The sequence below is a fragment of the Ambystoma mexicanum genome, chromosome 1p (assembly GCF_040938575.1).
Source record: "Ambystoma mexicanum isolate Mex_15411 chromosome 1p, UKY_AmexF1_1, whole genome shotgun sequence".
In the NCBI taxonomy this organism is placed as follows: domain Eukaryota; kingdom Metazoa; phylum Chordata; class Amphibia; order Caudata; family Ambystomatidae; genus Ambystoma; species Ambystoma mexicanum.
In genome coordinates, this window is record NC_090921.1 from 541,003,410 (window position 1) to 541,031,256 (window position 27,847).

Genomic DNA, 27,847 nt, shown 5'->3' on the forward strand with positions numbered 1-27,847 from the left:
TATTAGAGATATTTATATTTGACCTCAGCAGGAAATGCCAGAATGAAACTAGACTACTGCTATCAATCTCCATATTCTTAAATGGCAGATTGTTAAAGGGTAGTCCTATATGGATCACCTTCTAGGAGAACAGGCGGGTAAATAGTTGCTGGACACCTTCACACGTCCGAACCCATTTCCTTTTTCCTGTTCCTTCGCTTCAACGTGAGGTCACGACCAAAAATGCTGACAGTATGCCTTGTTTACCACAGAGAACCATATTGGTGTCTCCATCTTGGGAGGGAGAGAACCTTAAGAACCATACATTTAATACCAGGGATACCACCACCGAATGAATACCGCCCTGAATGAAGCCCTACTACAACACCTTTCTGTTTAAGGATCTGTTCTCAGAGTTAATATATTTCTTTTGTAGCTGATGTGATATTTTGAGATGAAGGATGTTTATTAGCAGGGCTTTGCTGAAAGAGGTCTGTTTAGTTGTAGGAAATGCCATGCTTCAGCTTGTTCCCATGGTAGCAACTTGATGCCATGGGGTGCATACAAATTTAATCACCTGCCCATCCCCAATACTTGACAAAAAATAAGTTTGGATGAATTGCCTAATCACACCACACTTGCAAACCTACACGCATGGTTATCATGGATATAAAGAGCTTTTAAGGTTTATTATGCACCCTGTGATCCAGTGTATATGTGGCTGACAGGATAACTCACTGCGTCTGGAGACCAAGGTTTCCATATGATGTGCCATTTATAACTGTTTGTACACACAATCTCGTTCTTCCAAACATTACACTCAAATACTGGGTCACCTTATGTGCTTTATATTCAAATCACAGCTTTTCCTATACATTGCCTGCCTATAACACTGCGAACATGTTTGTGTGTGGTAAAACATTACATGCTTCCAAAGCCACTATGTTATGTATACAATTGTACATGTATTACACAATGACTCATTTGCATAAGCATATCTTAATACATTGTAGTTGGTTGAATACAGATCAAGGGTCTCACTGGCACAATATTACTTCGGCTATGTTCTTGGCTAAAAAGCTCCTACATCTATAGGTATACATAAAGTACAGCAGAATAGGGGGGTGAAACAGGGATGTGTAACTGCCCCTTTGATATATAATCTCTATGTCCATGATATACCAGTGGCTATAACTGCTGCTTCTAATTGCCCCCCTAAAATCGGGGATTTGGTTTGCACTGTCCTGGCATACGCAGACGACTTGGTCATTTTTAATCACACGATCAGTGGTCTGCGTAGATCGGCTACAGCACTGTGGGATTATGCGAAATGTAATGGCCTCACCATTAATTTTGACAAAACTAAGGTCTTGCGATTTACCAATAAAAGAGTATCACGCGTTAACCTTATGGTGGACAATATCATAATCCTCTATGCTCCACAATATCGTTATCTGGGTATTGATTTTGAGCTTAGCGGAGAATACGTTGCATGCAAACATTCCCGGAGCACACGTGCAGCACAGGTCACAGCGTTAATTGCTAGCTTCACAAACAAGGAGGCTTTACGCTATGGGGCACACGCCAACTCTATTTGCAAGTTTTTATACCCAGGATGACCAATGGGCTAGAGGCTCTTTTTGATCTAGATCTCAGCTGGCTTCAGGTCATAGAGGGGACATTTTGGCGGCGGGTACTGGGCCTAGCACTAGGAATTCCAATGGCCATTATACGTTTGGAATTGGGTATATCATCATTGAAAGCTATTGTCATGAAAAAGATCTGGGTTATTCATGAAAATGTGCAGTGGTACAACAAATCCTCTACTGACTACAGTTAACAAGGAAATATGCAAGAAGCAAAATCCCCTCTCACCCGCTGTCAAAATGTTAAAATATCTTGCAGATGTAGGATGGTCTTGGCGAGAAGGGGGTATTCTAAGCAGGTCCAGATGGCTCTTAACAAGCGTATTGAAATGTGGGACTGGCTGGAGAATTTTGCCCACTTTAGCTCATTGAAAAGCTACGACTTTGTGCAAATAGGCTTTATTCATTCATGAAATTGCAAGACTACCTCAACCTATGCCCCTCCAAAAGACTGTGGCGCTTTATACTATTAAGATTGGACCAACTCCTGACCCTATGGGTCATGGGCAGGTGAGAGCGAATGCTGGCGGAACTACGTATATGCAGATTGTGTAAAATTGACAATGTTTTGGAGTCAGCACAACATGTCTTGACACAATGTGGAAGTATGACTGACGTAATTCATCACCATATTGGAAAGTATACTCATGATCTGGCAGCAATCTCTGAATCATTATGTTGGCATCACTGCTTAAATTCAGAGAATATACGAGTCCTGACTGCTCTATATAACATCCGGCTTAGGATAGAGGGAAAACTAGGCATCAAGATTTGAATAGGTTGTCAACATTACATTACAACCTTCGTCCCTGCCTATTCCAAGGATCTCTGAAGACCGTGGCAATATGTGTATCATAATGTTTGTTTTGCTTTGTTTTATCACTCTGTTTTGATACTGTATTGTGCTTTTTAATCTATGTTAACGTTCTACTCCTTTTTAGTTAAGGTGGTATATTTTGGACATGTTCTAGGCCGGACTTATTTTAACGTTTAACCTTATTTTTCTATAAGTAGATATTAATTGTTATTTTACAGTATTATTGTCATCTAATTTGTTACAATAGTTTGACTTTAGAATTACATTTTTGACTAATTACTACTTTGTATGTGTAAAGTTTATTAACTAAACTAACATCAAATAAAATGAAAAAGCTCCTACAAGTGTGTCAGAAAATTGGCAATAAGCAGAAAAAAATATCGAATTAACATTGGGTAATTTTAGACACTAAACAAAAATACCAGACCCTAGACAAGATAAAATAAATAAGCTTTTGAGGAAACATGTTGGGAATTGGCCAAGGCCTTCTTCAAAGAAGCAGACAGATCTGTCCAATTTCTCACGCAATCTACCTTACCTGAGAGCCAATGGTCTTCCGGTGTTCCCGGTTGATTGCAGGCATAGATCGCCTTAAGGCCTTCACCCTCACTTTTGCCAAAGGACCTTTTCCAAAAGCCACAGCAACATGGTTCTCCTGCTTCTCTTCTTGGAAAAGCTCAGCTACCAACTTGGACTGGAAAACCGAAAGCAAACAATCAAGGGCAAATACAATACAAACTCAAATAAAGTTCCTTCAAAAGTGGGCAGTAACAGATCGTGGTCCACAGGTTTTCCTTTACCACCTCTACCTCCAACCCCCCCCCCCCCACGCTTCTCTACTAGTCATGGCTTGGAATGTGGCTGGGAGCTTACATGTGAAAGGTTATTGCACCAGTCACCCCACTGTTTCTCCCTTTGCCCCTCTCCGACTCAGGAATAGAAATTCAGATTAAAAAAAAAAAAGCAGATATAGATTAAAATAAAACTTTTATAGTTGCCCTCCTGAGGGCTGGGACACCCCAACTGACAAACAATCCTGTATGCAATTGTCCGGTGTGCTCTGCTCTGTCAAATCCTCTCTAGGAGGACAAACAGTTTGGCATCCCTGGACAACAGAAAAGAGCAAGGCGAATCCCAACGAAGGCTACATTCAGTCTGCTCTATGGGCCACAATATCACCATTGATGGGATGTGCTCCTCCTGACAGGAAGCTACAGACCTGCTCGAAAGGGTTCAGGGTGTCAGATAGTCCCCGAATTTCTGCCAGGTGGGTGGAAACATGCAAGAGTGTTTGGTGTCCCTGGTTATGGGACACTCCTGCTCAGCATCCCTGAAAACGGAGAACAAACTTAGGAATTCTCCTTCTTAAGGACTACATCCATCAGTACAAGCAGAGGGCTTTACAGCATAGTAACAGGAGGCCAGAAGGATTTCTCAGCACTTTGCGCAAAGAGGCCACATTAAGTATTAGATACGTCATCGTAGATGTATCCATTATTTTAAGGATAGTGGTTACATTCGGGTTTACTGGCTGTTCCATTTATACTACAGTTCAGATACATGCAAAACAGTGTCCCAAGAGTGAGGCTTAACACCTCACTTGGCCTTTCCTATGGGCTGGTAGCAGAAACTCAGATTTGTTTGTGCTTAGCTCAAGATTTAACTTTTTACAAAAGAAAAAACCAAAAAAAATATATAATACATAATATACAACATTACACTTTCCATACATCGATATCACAAAAAATGGTAAGAATAAAATATAGTAAAGGACACATGATCAATTATATATAAATTTTCAACTTAGCCATCATTCAATCAATTTCTCCCACTCAGAAACTTCCTTTAAAAATCTCAAATTAGACTGGCCACCAGGGGGCGCGCGGATGTGGTCTGACTTCGCGTGAGCTCTGCTACTTTGGGTCCCTAGGAGGGATTGAGCCCCCACCTCGACGACCCCCCCGCCCCCCAAGATTCTACACCGGTGTGCCGCCAGCTGAGGATGCCCCCCTCCGGTCAGTCGAAAACCCAATCGAAAACGACCCCTGCAAACCTGAGATGTACGTCCTTCAAAAAAACGCCACACAACGGCTCCGCGGCCCGCTCACAGGGAACTGCGCAACGGTCGGAGGCGGACCCTGGGCCTGACGAACGAAGAAAGCCTGAAAGAACCTGAACCCCGGCCACGGAATTCATACTCCCGACGACGTTGCTTGCCGCAAAGGGGACGTGACAGCCTCGGTCGAGACGGCGGAGCTTCCGAAGAGCGTGATCGGACTGGGCCCTAAGACAGCGCTGAGCAGGGAGACGGTAGGCCCATCCCATCTACCCTGTGAACAACGGGCGGTGCGCCATCACCGCGCAGCGGCGGTTCGGACCTCTCTCGCCCCGAATGTTTACCCCCACACCTCGCACAAGAGGAAAACATCCCCAAAGCGTCGGCTGACCCGGACACCGCTTAAAGTGAACCCCGGGTGACCCATACACATTACTGTGCTTGCCTATACCCTAGGCATATCAACAAACGCACCACAGACACCCCTCCCAACACCTAACGAACTTCCTGAGACCACCGACGTCTGAGTGCAGAGGGTATGGCCCCCGACCCAGGGGAGTGTGCCTCCTCTGCCCCCGACCCCATCTCCCCGTCGAACAGCACTGGTGACACCACGGAACTTCGGGAGAACCAATGGACATAAGGGAGAAACTAGCTACATTCTCCTACGTCTCGACTCCTGACGAAAATTGTGACCATACCATGGCGAACCAAAATACCTCGAGGAGTGAATCAGCAGCTACCAAAGGGGACATTGCCGCCTTGCTGGGCGAGAAAGAATATGGGTGCCAGCATTGGCTCCAAAATTGACACGATCACCCAATGCCTAGATACCATGGAGGAGAGACTCGAAGGGATCGAGAACAATCAACCGTCCATAGACACCCTAGAACGACAACTCGACCAGCAGATGACCGAACTGGAGCAACGAGAGGAGAGCTTCAAACTCAAGCTTGATGACTTGGAAAACCGGGAGAGGCGGAACAACCTGAGGATTTTCAGAATCCCGGAACGAGAAGGGGAGACGGAGAGGGCTCTGAATAACATCCTGCATGACATCATCAAGCTCTTAGTTGCCGATGACGCAGTTGATGAACCTAAGACAGTATACACAGAGCCGGAGGGCCTCCAGGCGGACCAAGATCTGTCCTTGCTCGATTTCACTGCTTTCAGGACAAAACACAGATCCTTGAGAAAGCAAGAAGGAGCGATTCAATTACCCTCCAAGGATCCCAAATCTCGATATACCAGGACCTATCGTCCATGACCTTGGCACTCCGACGCATGTGCGGCCCTATCACCAAACATCTGAAGGAAAAGAGACAGGTGGGGATACCCCTTCTCTCTGTCCTTCGAATACAATGGAAAAAAATCAAGCTAAGCTCAGAGGGAGAGATCAAGGCGTACATCTCTGACCTCCTTGGACCAAGCGCAGAGGAACACGATCGGGGAGACCCACGTCGAGAAGAAAGATGATGGCGTATACAGAGCCCCAGAAGGAAACGTGTCAAGGGGTCGAGGACATTTCAGAGAGTTAATATCCCCTCCCCAGGGGGAGAGAACCGATGAACTGCAACACTGGTAAGATGACATATATTCTTATACATATGTCCATGACCTGAACTGTGTAAGGATGTATAGGCTCAAAAGAGACTCGGGCCATGTAAACAAAGGAGGGAGGTGAAAGGGGGCTCAATCAAGATTATGATGTAATAATAATCTTGGGGACCCGAAGTGACGGTCCCTAAAGGTGGTTCGATGCAGGACCAGTGTCTTTATCTGGGTCCGCACGGACGCCGTCAATGTGGGGAGGTGGGGGGGCTGGCCAGACAAGAAATGTACAGAGGATGAAGCATTATCGGCAATACAAAGGATCACTCAAGACGACATGAGTCCTTATGAACAATATATCTACTTGACACGGGTCACGAATCCACAACCGAAATACTCTGATAATGGCACCAATTGAAGAGCAGAAGGGTAGGGAGTCCCCAAGGATAGGAACACTTAATGTGAAAGGCCTCAACTCACCGACCAAGAGTTCATTAGTGGCAAGGGAATTCCGCAGATCTCAAATAGACATTCTCCTTCTACAAGAGACAAAGTTTGCCAAGGGGGAGGCGAGAGGCATACTAGGAAAAAGAGGGGGAAAAGAATTCTGGGGCTCGGGTCCACTCAGGAAGGGAGGAGTTGGAATCCTGATCAAGAAAGGAATCAATTTTCGAAGTAGATAAGACCTGGTCCGATGTAGGCGGGCGTGCCGCCCTGATATCTGGGACAATCGCAAAGGTTAAAGTAACAGTCGCAGTAATATACTCTCCCAACGCAGGACAAGCCAAGTTCCTAGAAAAGACAATACCCAAAATAATGTTAGAAGCATCTCGGAGGAGACTTTAATCAATGGGCAGACCCGACCAAAGACTGGGAACCAGGCAACCCCGAGATAAGAAACCAAGCGAGAAGTGATTGCACTGGGCTTTCCGACATAATGGAGATATATGACCTGCAAGATGTGTGGAGAATTAAACATCCTAATGAAAGAGGCTACACATTCTACTCCAATCCGCACAAAACATTCACCAGGATTGATTACTTGTACCTCACCAAGGACCTCCTTGACACCACAACACTATCAGAAATAATTCCGATAACATGGTCAGACCATGACATGGTCCTGTCAGATATAAAATGGGCAGACTTACCCGTTTCAGGAGGGAAGTGGCGCTGTAACGAAGGCCTGTTGAAAGATACAGTATTTAAAATTTAAATTGCAACTGAAATTGAGGAATACTTCAAACTAAACAACAATGGGGAAGTCTCCAAGCAGACAATATGGGAGGCGGGTAAAGCCACCTGGAGAGGCATCCTGATACGAGAAGAATCTACTAAAAAAAGAGAGAAAGATCATTGAGCACAGACTTGGGTCCGAAATATGCCAACTGGAAAGCGACAACAGGGAACACCTGGGCACGGACCGCGACATCATCAACATAGCACAATGTAAAAGGGAAGAACTAAGACTATTGGAGCACGAACAAATTGTGCACAAACTTCGATTCCACAAACAGAAATTCTATGAGAAGGGGGACAAAGGGCGGAGCAGAAAGTGAAAGAGATAATTGAAGAAAACCCTATGACCCCCCCACCCCAACCCTCCACACTATCCCAGAGATTTTTGCCAACTTCTACGAGGCGTTGTACACCTCGGAAGTGACTCGAGGACAATCAGATACAGATCACCATCTCTCCCAGATAGACATGCCCAAAATCTCATACCCTGAAACTGAGCTCGTACAGTCCCCGATATCTGAACCTGAGGTCCAAGAGGCAATTAAAAGACTAACTCTAGGCAAATCCCCCGGAGAGGACGGCTATCCCGCTGGGTTTTATAAAACCTTCAGCGACCAGCTAACACCATTCTTGATGGAGCTCTTTAACGAGATATTACAAACAGGGACAGCCCCGACTCCTTTACGAAGGCGCTCATAACAGTGATCCCAAAGGAGGGAAGGAACCCCAAACATTGTGGTTCATACCGCCCAATTTCATTGCTCAACTTAGATGCCAAAATTTACACCAGGGTACTAGCCGCCCGATTGGAAGTACTGATCCCTCACCTCATTCACAATGACCAAGTCGGATTTATATTGGGTAGGCAAGGGGCTGACACCATGCGCAAAACTCTCCATCTCATCCAGTCACCAGAACTACCACGTGACCCTGCCCTACTGTCAATAGACGCAGAAAAAGCCTTTGATTGAGTGGAGTGGGAATTCCTGAGGGCAGTTCTTCGCAAGGTGGGGATAGGGCTGAGATTTAGGAAAGGAATACAAGCAGTATACACATCCCCAAAGGCATCTATCTCTTTTAATGGGGAATATTCCAGATGGTTTGATATGGGACATGGTACTAGACAGGGGAGCCCCCTCTCTGCAATACATTTTCCGCTCTCCCTAGAACCCCTGGCCCAAAAGATATGATCCGACTCCAGAATAGAAGGCATGCGATTGGGAACGAAAGAATATAAGATAGCACTCTATGCTGATGACATACTTTTACACATTACCAACCCCTCTGTATCTGTCCCTCATGCTCTCCAACTATTAGAAGAATATGGCAAACTCTCTGGGTTTAAGATGAACAAGACTAAATCAATATTGTTCCCTCTGCAAGGAATGAAAGAGGAAAACAAAACCAAGTTCTAGCCCCTAGGCCTCAAACTCGAACACTCTGCGTTTAAATACTTAGGCATCCAGATCACTAAAAACATAACAGAACTATACAAAGCTAACTTCCCTCCCCTCCTTCAGAGCTTCTCGGCCGATCCGAATAGGTGGGACAAACTCACAATCTCGTGGTTAGGACGGATTAACACCATTAAAATGGTATGCCTCCCCCGATTCCTGCACCCTTTCCAGATGTTACCCATCGAGATACCAAATGCGTTTTTTGAAGAAGACAAAAAACATATGCTTAGGTTCCACTGGCAGGGAAAGAAGGCGAGGATTGCATACGACACTGACGCTTTCCAAAGACAAAGGAGGAGTAGGTCTCCCCGACCTGCGAGCATACTACAAAGCCTCACAACTACGTATCCTTATCCCACACCTACGTGACCACAACCACCTCCAATGGGTCCACATGGACAATCATTACTTCTCGCGGCCACTGTGTCAGAATGGCTATGGACCCCCTCACAAAAGAATACAATGGAAAATTAAGGGCCACCCGATACTGAGTACCATCTGGAACATCTGGCAACCAAGCAAAGCAATGAACAAGATCACCACTTGGCCGTCCCCACTTAGCCACTTATGGTCCCCTGGCATAAACAATCACATACCCGAAGTAGGAAGATTCCAATCCTGGTACGAGGCGGGACTCGAAAGGGTAGAGCAACTCCAGAAGAACGACAACTTCATAACCCTTCCAGACCTAACTGAAGCCCTAAGGATAGGCCCATTATCCACCTTCCAATGCATCCAGATAAAAGGAGTCTTCACAAAATCTGCATGGAAGGGAAAGCTGCAGAGAGAACTCACCCCATTCGAACAACTTTTGGATTTTAAGTCTGAAATAAAGGGTTTGATATCTGCAATGTACAAAGAACTTATCAAAGCAGGCACCGGGTCCACGGAACATCTCAGAAGCAGATGGGGGAGAGACTTAGGAGAGGAGATCTATCCAGAACAATGGGAAATGATGTGCAAAAACGCATCCAAAACATCCTTATTCAGTCAATCTAAATCACACGCCATTAAACTCCTACATAGATGCAATACGACCCACTCAAATTGTCCAAGATGTTTCAGACTCTGAGCCCGAGATGTTGGCAAGAATGTGGAGAAACAGCCGACTATTGGCACATGTGGTTGAGCTGTCCACGCATAAGGTATTGAGGAAGTCCTGGCATGGATCAAAGACATAGACGGCATACAAAGAGACGTTGATCCACATTTGGTTCTCTTCGGAATGGAAAAAGACGAGGATGAATGGACTAGACTCAGGGGTCTTGCCCCACACCTATTACTAGCAGCCCGTGCACTGCTATAAAACAAAATGGAAATCCAAAAAGGTTCCAAGTAAGAAGGAACGGATCAATTTGTCAACCTTTATGTAAACAAGAGATAGAAAGCTCTAATCAACATTAAACACATGACTGTTCTGTAAATATTCTATTCGTAGTTTATTAAATCGTAAAAGATACATTTATAAAAACTTGAACATTTTAAAACACTGCATATGTAAAAAATATCCAAATCAAAAAATTCTCATCGTCATTCTCAACATGTTTCAGTCCTCTGTAAGTTGTTAGTGGGACCCTAGTCAGGAGTAATGTCACTATTAAATTTATATAAACACACACAATTACAAGATATACTGTTATTGTATATAGCCGGAAATTTCCTACAGCTTCTTGTAAACAGTGTAACTGTAGTATTCTTCTTACAGTGGCCGTTGTAACTGTTGAAAAACAACAACAAACAAGAGAAAGTAAGCTTCACGTGCTTGATTGAATCTCTTTTAGATATTGACTTATCCATAACATGCCAGATGGTAAATATACCTGGTCTGTTCTGTGGAGAATTTAAAGAAGCAGCCTTAATTGTAGCAAGGGTTATCTTCTTCTAGGTCGGAAAATCTCTCAATTTGTAGAGATGGTTCACCTGCAAAAAAGATTTGCTTTTAAATTCCTAAGTATCTAGAACTCAAATGAATCAGCCAGAGGGGCACTTAAGCTCGTTTAACTAGTATTCTTGGATTAGCATTAAAAGTTTCTAAATGTAGACACAACATGTTAGAAAAATCTGTACCTGTGGCAAGTAAAAGGGAATCTCGCTTTTCCTGTTTGTAAGCCCGTAAATATTAGATGAAGGAGTTCTTCGAAGTATTTGTCACGATTACTGGTGTGAGTATTCTACTGTCTGGGCACCTATCAGTAATTAGAAATAATGACCTTAATAAGTCATCAAATTAGGTTAGTGGTAAAGTTATTGTATCATAATGAGAAAAGAGGAAGTCTTACCTCAATATATTATGTCGTTGTATAGAAGAAGGGATATTCAGTTTATCAGGTTCGGTCTCTTGTAGCCGTTTGTCCTGTCCCTTTCAAATCTGTATGTAAAAACAGTAACCCACGGTCTTGTTAATCAAATCAAAATACCATGGTCGCTCGGTTTAAAATTAGTTTAGCGGGCACGTGTTGTGATTCCTAGTCCTCACTGAATAAATGTCCTTACATTCGATATGAAGAGCGAACGCCAAGATCCGTGTTTGTAAGTATGTCGAGCTCACCGCTAGTCCGTGCGTAGCCGATCACTTGTTGGATCTCGGGCGCCAACTTTTAAAGTCCTTTTATGGGGGCATGAGTCTTTTTTTAGTGTTAGTCATGGATCGGAACGGTCAGAGTTCGTAATTGCGCTCTAATCGTTGTATTTTGATTAGAACACTCAGATATATCTCGAGTGTTCATCGATTCCAAAACTGCCTTCTCTGAAATCTCAATCTAAATGACAAAGGAAATAATTGTATTTATTCGAGCTGAATAGTTCTCAAAGGGCATGGCAATTACCAGCATATTTTGTTTAAAATGAGATGTACTAGTGACTGGTATCTCTAGTGGCATAGCTCAATTGTTCTTAATTTATTAAGTCCTAGTTCAGCTATAGTTTAAACCATTCTATGGCCTCATTAAGCCCTACCTTGTCACTTTTGGCCAGGAATATTAGTCTTTGTTCCTTTTCGATTAGTGTTTTTTTCTTTTACAAGATATCAGTGCCACTCATGGAAAAAAGGACAGTCCATTTTATATCTTCTGCAGTATGTTGATTAGCCACAAAGTGCTTAACCATGGGTGCTGATAGAACTTTATTATTAATACAGCTACGATGCTCAATGATTCGTGTTTCGATTTTTCTGTTTGTCTTTCCTATATATCTCTTGCCACAAGGGCAAATGATCATATACATCACAAAATCTGTATTACAATTAGAGAAGCTGGTCTGTTGCCATTTCTTTTCTAAACCCATCTCTACTTCTTTTGACTTCGTAGTGTATTTACATACACTGCAATGTCCACATGGGTAGTGTCCTATTACAGGACCTAGCCCCCAGTTTTCTGTGAGAGTAGTGTTTTGTTTCTGAATGGTTTTAGGTTTGCTGCTACTAATGTGATTCCCAATGGTGGTAGACTTTCTATAAGCAAACAAAGGACAAGGAATCTGAACTGTCGCCTTTTCAAAGATTTTCCACTGTTTTCTAATTATGTTGGTAATCATAAGGCTCAGGTTAGTAAAGGTGTTAACGCTAACAATCCGGTCATCTGGAGGTTTTTTAACTTTATCTTCCAACAGTGATTCTCAATTATTGTTCAACGCTCGTTTGGCTGCTTTTCGTATTAGCCTTTTTGGGTACTCTCTATCTTTCAGCTTACCCGAAGGTATCTCTGCTTCTGCTTCGTAGGCTTCCTTTTGACTACTATTTCTTTTTAGCCTTGGAAATTGGCCATAAGGAAGGTTATCTTTTAAGTGTTTGACATGGTGACTATTATAGTGAAGGAGTGAATTTCTTTCCGTACTTTTATGGTATGGTTTAACTAGTAGAACTTCTTTCTGATGAAAGATGGTTAGGTCTAGGAAATTCATACTGTCATTGTCAATAGTCATTGTGAACTGTAGATGTCTATTACATTGGTTAAGCCAAGTAAGGAATTCATTTGCTTCTTGTGTCGTGCCTTTCCATATGACGATAATGTCGTCTATGTAGCGGGCCCATGAAATTAGGTTTGCTACAAAAGGGTGCATCGTATAGATGAAAGCCTTCTCGAAGTATTCCACATACAAGTTAGCCACACTCGGAGCCATAGTAGCCCCCATTGCGGATCCCTCTATTTGTTGGTAATAGACTTCCTGGAATTCGAAATCATTTTGAGTTAGTGCCATCTCGAGGCACCATAGTATAAAGGACGTAGGGACTGGATCGTTGTCAGTCTGGGCTAGTAGTATCTCCTCTATAGTCTCTAGTGTTGCTCTCTGTGGTATATTAGTATATAGTGAAACTATATCTAGTGTCATCAGATAGTGAGAGGAGTTATCGAAAGGCTGATGTTCAAATTTTTTAATTAAATCTTTCGTATCTTTAAGATATGATTTCATTTGGGATACATAGGTCTTTAAGTAGTGATCTACAAATTTTGACAAAGGCTCTAGAATAGAATTAATCCCGGCTACTATTGGTCGTCCAGGGGGTTTCGATAGGGTTTTGTGCACCTTAGGTAGGCAATAGAAGGTAGGTGTATTAGCTTCTTTATTAATCAAGAAATCACTCTTGTCTACTTATCCAGTTCCTTTCTTTGGCTTTAGTCACTTTTGCTTCTATAATTTCAAGGAGCAACAAGTGATCGGCTACACACGGACTAGCGGCGAGCTCGAAATAGTTACAAACACGGATCTTGGCGTTCGCTCTTCATATCGAAGGTAAGGACATTGATTCAGTGAGGACTAGGAATCACAACACGTGGCCTCTAAACTAATTTTAAACTGAGCGACCATGTTATTTTAATTTGATTAACAAGACCATGGGTTACTGTGTTTACATACAGATTTGAAAGGGACAGGACAAACGGCTACAAGAGACCAAACCTGATAATCTGAATATCCCTTCTTCAATACAACGACATAATATATTGAGGTAAGACTTCCTCTTTTCTCATTATGATACGATAACTTTGCAAACTAACCTAATTTGATGACTTAAGGTCATTATTTCTAATTACTGATAGGTGCCCAGACCGTAGAATACTCACACCAGTGATCGTGACAAATACTTCGAAGAACTCCTTCATCTAATATTTACAGGCTTACGAACAAGGAAAAGCGAGATTCCCTTCTACTTGCCACAGCTACAGATTTTTCTAACATGTTGTGTCTACATTTAGAAACTTTTAATGCTAATCCAAGAATACTAGTTAAACAAGCTTAAGTGCCCCTCTGCCTGATTCACTTGAGTTCTAGATACTCAGGAATTTAAAAGCAAATCTTTTTTGCAGGTGAAGTATCTCTACAAATTGAGAGATTTTCCGACCTAGAAGTTAACCCTTGCTACAATTAAGGCTGCTTCTTTAAATTCTCCACAGCACAGACCAGGTATATTTACCATCTGACATGTTATAGATAAGTTAATATCTAAAATAGATTCAAGCACTTGAAGCTTACTTTCTCTTGTTTGTTGTTGTTTTTCAACAGTTACAACGGTCACTGTAAGAAGAATACTACAGTTACACTGTTGTTTACAAGAAGCTGTAGGAAATAAATTCAATAACAGTATATCTTGTAATTGTGGGTGTTTATATAAATTTAATAGTGACATTATTCCTGACTAGGGTCCCACTAACACAGAGGACTGAAACATGTTGAGAATGACAATGGTTTATGTCTATTACCATTAACAGCAGCTATATGTCAAGAATTTGATGAATACGTTTAAGAGACGCTAATTGGAAACTCTTGAACTAAATTAATCCCTGATCAATTAAGATCAGTGCTGAGCTTAAAAAGCAATGTATGTCACAATTTTTTGATTTGGATATTTTTTACATATGCAGTGTTTTAAAATGTTCAAGTTTTTATAAATGTATCTTTTACGATTTAATAAACTACGAATAGAATATTTACAGAAGTCATGTGTTTAATGTTGATAACTGTTGATTAGAGCTTTCTATCTCTGGTTTACATAAAGTGTCACTACCCATTATAAGGTAGAGCTGCCACCAAGTGGTACTTCTGGGATTCCCTCCTAAATTTTGTGTCGATTTGTCAACAAACATTTAAACAATGGAATTGATCACGGCATCCCTACCCAACAAAGCATCGCAATGCGAGATTTTATGGTCAGAATTTCGAGGCAAACACCTCTCAGAGACGACGGACTCCCAACCCGAGGACACTACAGGATCTTAATTAAACCAAGAATCTCAAAAACTCTCAATACTGGACAGTTATGACCCAAGAATCAAGGAAACCTCACAATAGTGAACCGAACATTACCCGCTATGAACATATCAACAGAGAAAAGATGCCGCAATGATGTCTACCCAACCATGGGGAGGGAGGTGGGTGGGAATGGGGTATGTTATAATGACTGTTACTACTAGAGATCGGAAACAAACACAAGGACGATAAATTGTATAATGAGACTCTAGTTTTGTTCTTTTGATGTAACCATATGCTAACAGTTGTAACAAGTGAAACGCTCAAATCTTTTGTTAATCTTTTATTTCTCTTTTTAATTTTTTTTTTGTTTCAAAATCAAAACCAAATTTGAAAAAAAAACCTAATTTTAATTGAAACTTATGGGTCATTAGCAGTAGTTGCCATAGTATAGCAACCGATCTTATCAGAAATCCTTCGATAAACCTTCCCAGGTACTTGCCTCTTGATTTTAAAGTTACTACCATCAAGCGAGATATGTTGCAAGAAACTCAAAATAGTAGAAGTGTGATGTCAACCTTCATCAAATAAAGCATCATAAAAAGCATCAAGTAGCACAGAAGAAAAAAATCAGATGTTTCCATCATGAAGTATTTAAAAAGAAGGTACCGAAGCAATGATTACCCAAATATAGGAGATCGAATAAACCCCAACACCCTGCAGGCTATTCCCGCCCTGCAATGATGATCAATGTGCCATCAATCGTACTTAACATTCTTATTTGATCACCAAATAAATCGGCACACTCCTCCTGCTGTGCCTGAGAAACACCACCCAATTAAGAATGTAGCATTTGGTGGTAAAAATGTCAAACTGCAAGCGACTAACAATGCATCAAAAGACACTCAACCTCCTCAATTCTGGCAAGAGCCAAACACCACCTTCAGATAGCGAGTGGCAAGTGCATATTTTGAGGTCTGGTCGGGCCCATCTGCTGACTGCCTGAGGCTCAAATTACTAAAACCGTATCACATTAAATGAAATGCGCATTTGCACACGATACTGGCCCAAACGCTTTGGCTCAATCCTTAGCCCCCATTAAACTCCTGGGCGAAAGCCCAACATGTTCGGTTGAGAACCACATTTATAGTTCCCTCCCCCCATAGGGTCGCATTAGGAGCTTTGCTCATCAGATAGCTGCACCAGAGGTTTTGAAATAGATTTTCACTAAAAGCTTTCCTCTGTGGCAAGGAGAGTGCTGGAAGGAATGCGATTCATATTTAATGCACACCATTGTAGGTATTTGTATTACCAAAAAACTATCCTGACTTGTATGCAATGTAAACATGGACGAAAACTGATCTTTTTAAATGTAATCCAAAATTCTTGCAATGAATTTCCAGGTTCCAAGATGCCACTTCGCAATCTGGGTTTGCCAGCGTCTGTTTTCCTGGGTCGGGCTTTCCTACCGAGACAAGATACTGGTTGGAGCCCACTCCATGTCCTGTCCACCCACGCAACAACTGTTCTCTCCTTCTCCCCACCCAGGTCCTCCATCAACCTCACCTTCCACGGGGGACACCTACGCAATCTCTTGACTCCTCCAGACACCTCTACCATAACCTCCTGTGACACCGGCCTTCCACATTACAACAGAAGCTCACCAGCTATCCATGACCTCCCCCAAGTCCATCGCCTTGCCACCTCTTCCAGTTCTGCCTACCACATGGCCAGCAACCACATGCACCATTTACCCACTGGCTGCCATTCAGGAAACATGGCATGACCGGGAACATCGCCAAAAGTGGGCCATTACAATTTCCTGGAGCAAGAGTTTCATAAACTAGTCTCGAACATGATACACGTGAAAATTTTCTGGTACATGTTGCAGCATCTTTTTATTCCCATGTGAAAAACTATATATTTTTTTTTTTTTAAAATGAATTAAGTGTCTTGGGTCGGCATTTGACCTTTAGACTACGACATAAGCAAGAAACAAAGAAAAGAAAAGCACATAAATAACAAAAAAAGAAAACTGGTAATATAACTATCACTACCAGTGATTTTGCACCATATAGGGTGCTCCAGAACTGATCAGATGTATACGTGGATATTTCACGATTGCCCTTCTCATGCAATCTAGCACGTTTTATGCATTGTGTTAATAGATCCCTGGAAGTTTCAACTGCTTGATTGCAGAAACATAGGCACTTGTCCCTTATAAGTCCCTTCCATGCCCCCGTGTTTTCAAAAACCAGCAAGATTTCTAAATGTAAACATAGTACAAAAAGTACAAGTGAAGGCATGTATAATTTAGTTAAATAGTCACATGGTGTTAATGTTCATTCCCTGGATTGAGTATGGAGCACATTTGCGCATTTTTGCCAGATTTTCAACAGACTGTATACAATCAAAATTCTTTGAATTCCTTTCAAAATCAGGAGCATATACTTCACCCGGTGTCCTTCCCTAGTGTTCCCCCCTTCCACCTCTCTCCTCCTACTCTATGGTGCTCTCCGTCTCTCCCATCTTTTCTAACTGTTTCTCTATGGACTATCCTGCCCTCCTCACTAAATCTGGTAGGAAGAAGTTTAAAAAGGACATCCTGGTCTCTAATCCAGGCCTCCCCATCGCTGACCCCTATACCAGTGTTTCCTCTAAGGAAACACTCACCAACATCCTCTTTGTCGTTCCCTCGCCAGACCTATGGACCCTACATATGGTCTCTGTGCTCTCTCCTTTCTCTTCTTCTCCCATTAATGGCGGCACATGGTGGGATGCCCTCCTGGCTTCCTTCCATTCCTCCAAGGTCATCAATGTTTATTCGAATGGGACCGTCCTGGTCCACTTCACCTCTTTGATAGACGGTTCCTGCGCCTCATCAATTTCCTTTCTTCTTCTGCTGTCCCCTCTCCCCACTCTACGGCCTCCTCGCCTCCCCCTGCTGCCTCCACCTACTCCTCGGCTCCCTTGCCCCCTCATTCCTTTTTGACCCCCCCCCCCCTCGGGCTCCTTCTAAACCTCCGCAGGGCGTACCTCTGATCTGTACCCCTTCCCGGAAGACCTTCAAGGATGGCAACCGTCTCCACATCGCCCCTCTTAACTCTTGTTCAGCTGTCAATCAATCCTCCGACATCTGCCACCTTCTGGAAGAACTTGACCTCCATGTCCTCGGTCTCACTGAGACATGGTTCACGGCCAGCTTTGTCACAAGCGTTGGCACGCTCCTCCCTGACAGCTACAAGATGCTCTCCGTGCCCAGGTCCAACCGCTCCAGAGGGGGTGTAGGCCTGATCTTCCTTGAGTGGATTCCTGCCTCTGTCATTCCTACACAGGACTACTCCTTTTGAATGCCTCATCTGCAGGCTCTCTCTCACCTAGCCATTCCCTTACCGTGGCTACTATCTATCGGCCACCTGGTCAGGTTTCCTCCTTCCTCTCTGAGTGGGTAGACCTCTCCTCACTCCTGGCCTCGGCCACTCAACTCCTCCTTCTCGGAGACTTCAACATCCACCTGGATGCCTCCTGTCCTCCCTCTGGACTATTTCGCGACCTCTACGACTCTCTCTCGCTCACTATTCTCCCCTCTGGCCTGACTCACTCTGCAGGGCACACTCTGGAGGTTCTGATCTCAGACCTTCCCCTTTTTGTCCCTCTCACCACTGCCCTATCCTGGAGTGATCACTTTCTCCTTTCTTCCCATCTAACCCTCTCTACCGCATAGGCCAAGCCACTTCCATCACTGCCACCCACCTTCTCGGTCATCCGACCCATGAAGCGCGTGTCAGTTGAGGCTTTCATTGCCAATTTCTTACTCCCCCTTTGGCTGACTCTCACCCTGACACAGCCCTCTCTATGCTCCACTCTGCTATATCTGATACTCTTGATATCCTTGCCCCTGCCATGAGAATCCGCCTGAAGTCCAAAGCCAAGTGCAACTCCTGGTACGACTCAGACCTTGTCACACGTAAAACGCAAGTGCAGGGTGGCCGAGAGGAAATGGCGTGCTTCTTGTACATCCTCTGACAAACTGGCCTGCCGCCTGCTCCAAAGCCAATACCAGCTCTCTGTCCTCACCAAGACGAGAGCTCTTATCCAAGCCCCTAACAACTCGGCTGAACTCTTTAAAATCTGCAGTCTCTACCTCTCTTGTCCCCTCCCAGGCCCTCTGCACGGCACTGGCTTCTCACTTCATATCTAAAACTCAGGACATCCTGTCCTCACTCTCCTCCTCTCCCCGCCCTCTACTCCCTGCTCTTCCCCTGGCCCTTCTGTAGCCACCTCTCCTCCCTCCTTCCTCCTCTGCCATTCGCCTGTTCTCAGCTGACGAGGTTTCTAGACAAGTCCGATCTATGAAAGTCTTGTCAAAACAGGTTCACCCCTGTTCCTCCAAAACCATCAAGGACCACATTGGCACCCTGGCCCCTGCCCTGGCTGACTTCTCCAGCCACTCCTTCGCCAATGGAGTCTTCCCATCCCCCCAGAAGCACTCCCTTGTGCACCCTCTTCTGAAGAAACCCTCTGCTGATCCCTCCTGCCCGGCTAACTATCGCCCAATCTCCATCACTCCCTTCCTGGGCAAGCTCCTGGAGACACTGGCCATCTCCCAGCTTAATCGCCACACCGAATCTGTTGGTTGTCTTCATGACCATCAGTCTGGTTTCAGAGCTGCCAGAAGCACGGAAACTGCTCTCCTGAACATCTGTGAATACTTGCTCTCCAACCTTGACTCTACTACCCTATGTCCTCATCTTACTTGATCTCTCTTCTGCCTTTGACACTGTCAACCTGATAAATTGTCTGTTAACCTGGGCATCACCGGTCAGGCCCCGGCGTGGCTGACTTCCTTCCTCTCCGACCGACCCTCCCAGGTCCAACTTGGGTCCTTCCTCTCTGCTATCTTTTTCCCTACCTGTGGTGTCCACTAGTGGTCTAGCCTCACTCCCTGGCTGCTCAACCAATACCTGGCACTCCTTGCCCACCGCATTACCGCCCTCTGACCCAACTTTCAGTGCTATGCGGATGACAACTCATTTTCAGGCTACATTCGGCCACCTCTTCTCCGTCCCTCGTCTCTGACTGGCAGCTATCCAGGAGTGGTGTGCCACCAATGACCTCTGCCTTAAAGCCAGAAAGACAGATTCTGCTCATCGGCTGACCCACTCCCTCCTTTCTTGTAGCTCTCTGGCTGGCCCTGCTTGGCCCTCTTCCTGTTCCCACCTGCAAGGCTAAAAACCTTGGGGTCATCTTTGACTCCACACGCTTTCTCTCCTCACATCTTCGACGTCTCCAAGTCGTCACACTACCAGCTGAACCTCCTCAGAGGTATTCTTCCTTTCCTCCCCTTCCCCCAGAAGCTCATGGTCTCTCTAGGTTGGACTATTGCAACAGCCTCTTTCTAAATCTGCCTGCTTCTACTCTCCGCCCTCTGCAACTCATCCAGAACAGGACTGTGAGACTTGTCCTTGGCCTCAGACCCAGGGATCGTATCTCTCCAGGACTGAAATGTCTGCACTGGCTCCCAAGGGCTGCGGGGATTAAGTTCAAAACCCTCTGAATCGTCCACAAGGCCTTCTGGGTCCTGGGGCCTAAATGTCTTCAAGCTCTCTCCTGAAATATCTTCCTTCTCATGCTCTTCGCTCATCTGCCTCCAACTCCCTCAGGGTCAGTCGCTTTTCTCCAAGCAACTAGTTGGTGGTAGATCTCTCTCCTCGGCTGGGGCCTCCCTCTGGAACAGCCTCCTGAAACTTGAGAACCATATTCGGTTCCAGAAGCACCTTAAAACCTTCCTCTTTGCTTCTGCTTTGTCTCCCCTGCTGAATTTCTGGCTGATACTGAGACTGCACTGGTTACCAGGCTACCCTTCTGTTCAGGCCCAGGTCCTGCCTGTTGCACACCTACACTGCCTCCCTGGCAACCCCTGCACCCGGGGACTTTCTGTATCCCTACAGTCCCCCCCACCAGCACTTATGTCTGTACTTGCCACCAGCTGGCCGTTTTTATTTCCCTCGTTATTTTATTATCCCATGTACAGCACTCTCCCCTACCCCTCCCCCCACACTTTTTCCCTTTCCTCCTTCCCTTGCACTATCTGAATGACACTTGGCCTAGTAAGATCGTTGTCCGTCTTCCCTCTGTTGCCCCTCCCTGCCTCGTCACGCCTTGAAACACTTGTGTATAGGCGCGTTATAAATGCCATATCACATCATATCATATCCTATCAATTGTCTCAGGCAATCCATTCATGCCTATGTTCATACAGTGATTCGTCACCAGGTTTTGCATATTTTCGAACCATGTACTATGTGTGCTACGCTGACTAGGTCTAATGGTTAAACCCAACAATCTTCCTTTCTTGGGATCATTGAAATAAACGTTGGCCCATAATTTACACACAGCCAGCTTCATATATAAAGACGGCAAACCCAGTTCCAATCTGATAGCTTCCACGGGAACTGCGTTAGGCAAACCCAACAGAGATCTTGGTATTTCCCCCTCTGGTTTTGGCAGCCAGTGCACCGCCCATTCTGGAAGTGTCTCCAGGGAATACAATATACCAGGGACCACTGATACTCTAATATTATATTTAAAATTACTGTAGGGTCAGGCAGCATTTATTTTTAAAAGAAAATGGAAAACTACAAAATGCGTTCTTCCATTATCGCACAGTGAATAATTGTTGCCAAAAAGATGAGCTCACTTACCACACAAACCTGCTGACTTCTTTTTCACAATATGATTAGCTAGGTCAAAAATATTGGTAATGTCCTACTATGATTGCCCAAAATCAATTGGGGATAGAATTGATTTAATACACCCCTGCCGGGTATAAGCACTAATGTATTATATCACACAAAAACCGGTGTAGAGCACACAAGTACAAGTGTGAGTGTTTCAAATGAACAATGCAGGAGTCCACTAACACTATCCTTCGTCGGAAGCACACCCTATCCCTGTAGAGCAGTGGTCTTCAAACTTTTTTGGCTCAGGCCCCCCCTGAGCCAAGTTTGGCCAGGCCGGGACCCCCTAAAAGTGCCGGATGGACAGTATCTAGAAATCGCTATGAACCTTTGCGTGCCGTCACTGCACCCTGCTCCCAGTACAGACCCTGGGCTCTCCCCCACACTACTCCCACCACTTTCCCAGTGCTGCCGCCCTTCCTGCTCCCACCACAGTCCCATAACACAAACACATACACATTTAAATAAAAAATAAAATCGCCATAAACTTACCTTCTGCAGGGGCCTGCGCATGGTTGCTAAAATGCCCCGCTCCAGGTTGCTCTGCCCATATGTGCGAGGAGGCGCAGGAGCACCCCCCTCGCACATACATACATGCAGTATCCCAGCCAGCATTTCCAATGAGCTATGCAAGGCTGGCGAAGCAAAAGAACCCCAACGGTGCATGACTCAGTGGTCATGTCCGGCTGGGGAAATGAACTGTCAAAGGCAAACAGTCTTTCCCTTTGACAGTTCAGCCAGCCCAGGAGCACTCCCTCAGCTGGATAAAGCAGCTGAGGGAGTGCTCAGTGTTTCACTGCGCTGGCTCCTCCATAATGGGTGAGGTGGCCAGTGGGTGGACGCCTCCTCACCCATTATGGGTGAGTCGGCAGGCTTGGACTGGCCTAAAGGGCAATAGGGCGATGACTGTACCAAAAATGCAAAATGCTAGTGTAGGCCAATCAAAATGGGCCACTTTTTTGGCCAATGTGGGCCAGTTTGAGGAGTTGCTTCACTATGCAGCTAGTAGTTTTGACCATTGTTGCTGAATAAATATTCTTTAAATATCACAATTTGCTTACATTTGAATAAAAAACAACCCCTTGGGTACTATTCAAACAGTCTGACTAAAGGACTGAATATCCATTTGCAACTGCTGGCCATGTTTTCATTGGTGCCGAAGACCGTTTTATGGTCCATGTGAGCTGTCCCCTCCCATTTCCTCCAACCTAAAAAAAAGAAAAATAAAAAATAAAATAGTATTTTTTTTAATACACATTACATGCTGGGCTCTGGCGCCCCCCCTAGAAGGGGGGCGCTCCCCACAGTTTGAAGACCTCTGCTGTAGAGTGATGCTGTTCCTAGGTCAATGCTAGTGCGCCACCTATCTAATAGAACAGAAACAAAGAGGGAATATCCCTATCTCTACAATGTGTTTATCACAAAATATTTAAAAAGAGCGGATCCTGATCCCAACCTATTGACACTCTGGCTATGCTGATACTTATTTGATTCAATCTCCCACATGGGAAGTAGATGGATACTTAACTGGCTATTCTTTATTTCAGCTCCACTCATTTTATTGTTTTGAAACTTTATTGCACCAAGTTATTTTATATCCCATTCCTTGCACACAATTCATTGGGGGTGAATAAAGAATGGTGCATAATCAAATGATGTGCGTACAGTATGCAGTTGGAAAGTCACTGAAAACCAACTCTGATAAACATTATTGAAAATCTAACAGCCCACAGCCTGAGTCACCACGGTTTATGGTTCTAAAGATCAGGAGGAAAGACAAGTATGCATTACATGAGGAACCCAATATAGTAAGTGAGAGTAAGCCACCAATGTCCAGGGACAGAAAACAAGGTCAGACAACAGTGCGACTGGATTTCTAAATCTCGCTATAACCAAAGGGTACCACTAGACCCACAATCCAGATGCATTTCTACATTTTCTTCACACCTGGGGCTGTCCAGGTACTAAAGGCAGGTCTACGGTATCTTCTTGGTCGCTGAGATTAAACCATCCAGAGAACCCCTCTTCCTTTCCACAATGCCCAGAACAATAACTTATGCTGGTCTGTAAGAGGGCCCAGGGCCACTGGCTTTGTACTGTGCTTAAATTGAAATTATTTAAATATATACAGCAGAAACACAAAAGAACGTACCATAGATGAGAAATCAAATCGGGAAGCACTGAGATTCTTACAATGGGGTGAGTTTGAGGGACATTCTAACCAGGCTGTGGAAGGGAGTAAATGGAACAGTCACTGGGGACAATACATAAGTAGACGGATTAAGGACAATGAACATTGGATATTTTAAGTGCAAGTAGGCGGTACGGCCCGCTGTGCTCGGGATGTGGCCATGATGGGTGAAGTGCTAGAGTGGAGGCAGACGAAGTGAGGGACAGAGGCAGGTTAGAGGTGAGAGAGAAATGCTAGCTAGCAGGCAGATGAGAGGTAGGTTAAGAGGGTAACTGAGGTGAGGAGGTAGGATTTTCGTTTGGTTTTGAACAAATCCTTGTAGACCGTCTCAGATGTCTGGGGGGGAAGAGAGTTCCACACAAGTGGAGCAAGAAGAGAGAAGGAGCAGAAGCGACAGCAAGCACATGGAGGGCAAGGAGCCACATGGATAGTCGAGGAGGTAGAGCAGAGATTATGAGATGGTTTGTATAGTTGGTTGGAGGATAGATACAGGTGTGCCTTACTGTGGATAGATTTGTTCACCAGGAGAAGACATTTACATCTGGCCCTATTTTGCATCAGTCATCCAGCCTGGTGACAGTACGAGGAAGCAGGCATGAAGTGAGGGAGTTTGAAGAGTTATGGTAGCGAAGTTAATGATCTTGTTGAGAGGACAAAGCATAGTTGAAGGCCAAAGAGGATGCTGGCACAGTAGTCCATTTTAGAGAAGACAACCGTGGTTAAGGGATGCTTGGTTTGTTGAAAGGAAGGAGGTGTCTGATTTTCTTATTTAGGAGGCTGAGGCGAGCTGCTGTTCCAATTTTTGGAGATGAAAGTATGGAAGGTGTGAGAAGGGTCATAGATGACACTGAGGTTTCTAGCTGGAAAAGAGTAGGGGAGAGTGTCAGGTGGGAAATGGATAGGAAGATGGGGGAGAGCTTTTGGCAGGGAAGAGGAGGACCTCTGTTTTGGTAGAGCGAGTGCAAAGCCATCCATAACTTAATTGTAGAGACAGTTGGACATTTTGATAGAGATCAGGAATACAGAAGATGATTTGGGTTTCATACACAAAGAGTTGGTACATGTTAGTACAAGAACCCAAAGGAGGAGATTAGTGCCCCAGTAGCAGAGGTGTAGAGTGTAATGAGAAGTGGACCCAAGACAAAGCCTTGTGGAACACCAACAGTTAGAGGAGTGAGTTGAGGGGCGTTGTAGCTCCAGGAGACAGAGTTGGCGAGGAGCAAGGTAGGATTCAATCCAGGCAAGGCTCCATCGTGAATCCCAAGAAGTAAGAGTATTAAGGAGATCACAGTGACCGACAGTATCAAAGGCAGACTGTTGAACACAACCCTTTCAAGCATTAGAGTAGTGTGGAAGGAGAGACAAAGGGTGATAGTTAGCCTGTAGGTCTGGGTCAAATCTGTGCATTTTTAGGAGAGGGCTAACCATGGCTGTTTTGAAAACAGAGGGAACGCAAGGGGAGTCCAAGGACAGGTTGAGAGTTCTGCGAGATGAGAGGCCACTAAAGAGGCAATAGGCCTGACTAGCTGAGGAGCAAAAGGGTCTGATGGGGCACAAGAAGTATTAGCCTTCATCAGTAGAGAAAGCACTGTCAGTATTAGTGTAACTCAGTATTAGTGCAACTAAAGTGGGAGGTAGAGGATAATGGTAGGCAGAGTGTAAAATGTAGGAGGAGTGTGAGGAAGGTAAGGAGACGGGGGTCTCATTCTGGACATGTTTACAGTAAAGTATTAATCAAGGTCATTAGCTGCAAGAGTGCAGTTGATAGTTATAGACTTGGGGGTGATTTTAGGGTGCACTGAAGCCGGCAAGGATGGTTGAGTGAGTCAATGAGGGTTAGGTAGAATTCCCTTGTCACTATCAAGAGTGGACTTGAGTGTGTCCAGGGCAGAGCGGTAGAGTTACAGCTCCTCATGCAAGCAGAGCAGCCAAGGCATGTCTGCATGAACACAGCGTATGAATGGGGGTGACCCATGGCAAGGATGCAGAGACTTAGGGGTGAAAGTAAGCAGTGGGAAGTGAGAGGAGAATGAGTCACAGTGGGGATTCGAAGCTGGAGAAGGCAGTGTTGGTGAAAGAAGCTCTGGGTGTGAAGGAGGAGAGAGAAATCTAGATCAAAGAGAAAGGGGGGACATGGCAGAAGGTTTACATTTCCTTTTAGTAATAGGTGGAGCAAGTGGTGAGGAAAGGAGACAGTGGTGAAAACAAGTGAGTGATCAGATATGGATGGTGCAACAGTAGTATTAAGGGCTAAGAGAGGTGGAGATGAATAAGAGATCCAAAGAGTTATTTCCTGTGTGGCTAGGTAGGTTATGGATAGTGGAGAGCGTAGTCACTAAGAAGAAACAGAAGTTCAGATTTTGGTGGTTGGAGAGGGAAGGTTAAAAGTCACCCAAGAGAACGATGTGATGTTTAGTGGGAAGAGAATCAAGGAGTTGTCCAAGACCATCAAAAAATGGTCCTGTGGGACCAGGAGGGTGATAGATGGAGATGATGTGAACAGAGTAAGGCAAAGCAGAGGTACAGATGATGAATTCATAAAAAACAGGCTGTTGCATTGGAGAGTTGAGGCGGTAAGAGAGTAGGTGTCCGACGCCTCCACGTCTGCCAGTCAGTCGAGGACAGTGAGTGAAGGATAGTTTGGAGTCCTGTAGGGCTGTCCAAGTGGCAATGGCAGATGGAGACATCTAGGTTTCAGTGATGGCAAGAAGGTCGAGGGGAGGAGAGCTGGAGTGAAAGTATGTGATATGTTGCATACAGACCGAGTATTCCAGGGTGCAATGTTCAGTTTATGAGGTAAAGAAGAGTATAGAAGTTGAGTCTTGGACGAAGAGGGGAAAGGTGGATAGGTGTTTGAGGAGGTATGGTTAAGCTGGTTGGCTTTGTTTGTTGGAAGGAGGTGGAAGAGATGAGTAGTGGGAGTTTCAAGTTGTTCGTTTTAGAAAAGGGATAGGAAAGGAGGAAGTTTTAGCATGATTGGAAAAAGCATAGGGAGAGAGTAAGAGGAGCAGCAAGAGGAGGAGCAGAAGTGAATGCATTATAGGTGAGAAGCACATTGTGGAGAGACTTGCAGTAATTAGGAAGCTAGTGGTACTCAAAAGTGAAGGTGTTGCATGATTTGAATGTTGTTTGTGTGCTGTATCCAAGGCATTGTGTGGCAAACAATGGCAAACCGGGGCTAACGGGGAACACAGAATGATAAAGAAAAGGATATAGTAGCAATCTTTAGATCGATCTTCCCTTTGCTCTGGACGCCGGGGTGATTTGATGCCCAAATTACAGTGCTTATATAAACATAGTGACCCGGAAGTAACTTTATCAGAGGTTACGGGGGTCGTCCCTAGATCGATCCTGGATGCTTTTTTGGGTCTTCCGATGTCTGTAGGCAGCCTCAGTGAGCTGGAAAGAGGGCTTCTGGTGGTGTTGGGGAGAGCTCTGTGTTGCTCCCAGCTCAGTTTGGAGTGGGAAAGACCTTCAAATCTATGTGATGCACTTCTCAATTAAAGTCAAATTAGATTGCAACATCAGCAAATCCAGACTCAAGCTCACGGTGCATAATTTAACTCATTAAGGGGTGCAGACTGGTTCTGGCAAGAGAAAAGCACTTGCCCCAAGTTCCAAGGGGCATCTGTGAAGTCATCTCTTCCAATTGGGGCGCAAGATAAAATGCCTGCAACAATATATATTTTGCAACCAACTCACAAAGCACAAATTCCCTGTCTGCCAGGCAGCATCACAAAAATGTGAAGGAAGAGGGTCACATTAGTGCCCATCCTCTGGTCAACTTTGGTCCAAACCTGGACACCGAAACGAGAGAATAGCCCAGAGCTTTCCACACACAAGAGACTAGTGAGTCAACATATCTAGGAGCCTTAATACATTGAGGGATAATAAATATTGCTTCCTACATTGAAAGAGCATCCAGCACTTACTCCACTCCAGTGGGACCTCTGCAACCAGCTCACCCTACCCACTCATCCTCCACAGTGGC

General features: G+C 44.6%; 1 protein-coding gene across 1 annotated transcript in view; it reads right to left on the reverse strand.

The window, feature by feature from the left end:
- LOC138575296 (unconventional myosin-Vb-like) overlaps positions 1-27,847 on the reverse strand; it is a 1,749,675-nt gene that overhangs the window by 840,209 nt on the left and 881,619 nt on the right. Inside the window, exon 15 of the mRNA XM_069649473.1 lies at positions 2,981-3,136. Within this exon, the coding sequence (XP_069505574.1) occupies positions 2,981-3,136 (156 nt within the window). The remainder of the gene's footprint in view (positions 1-2,980; positions 3,137-27,847) is intronic.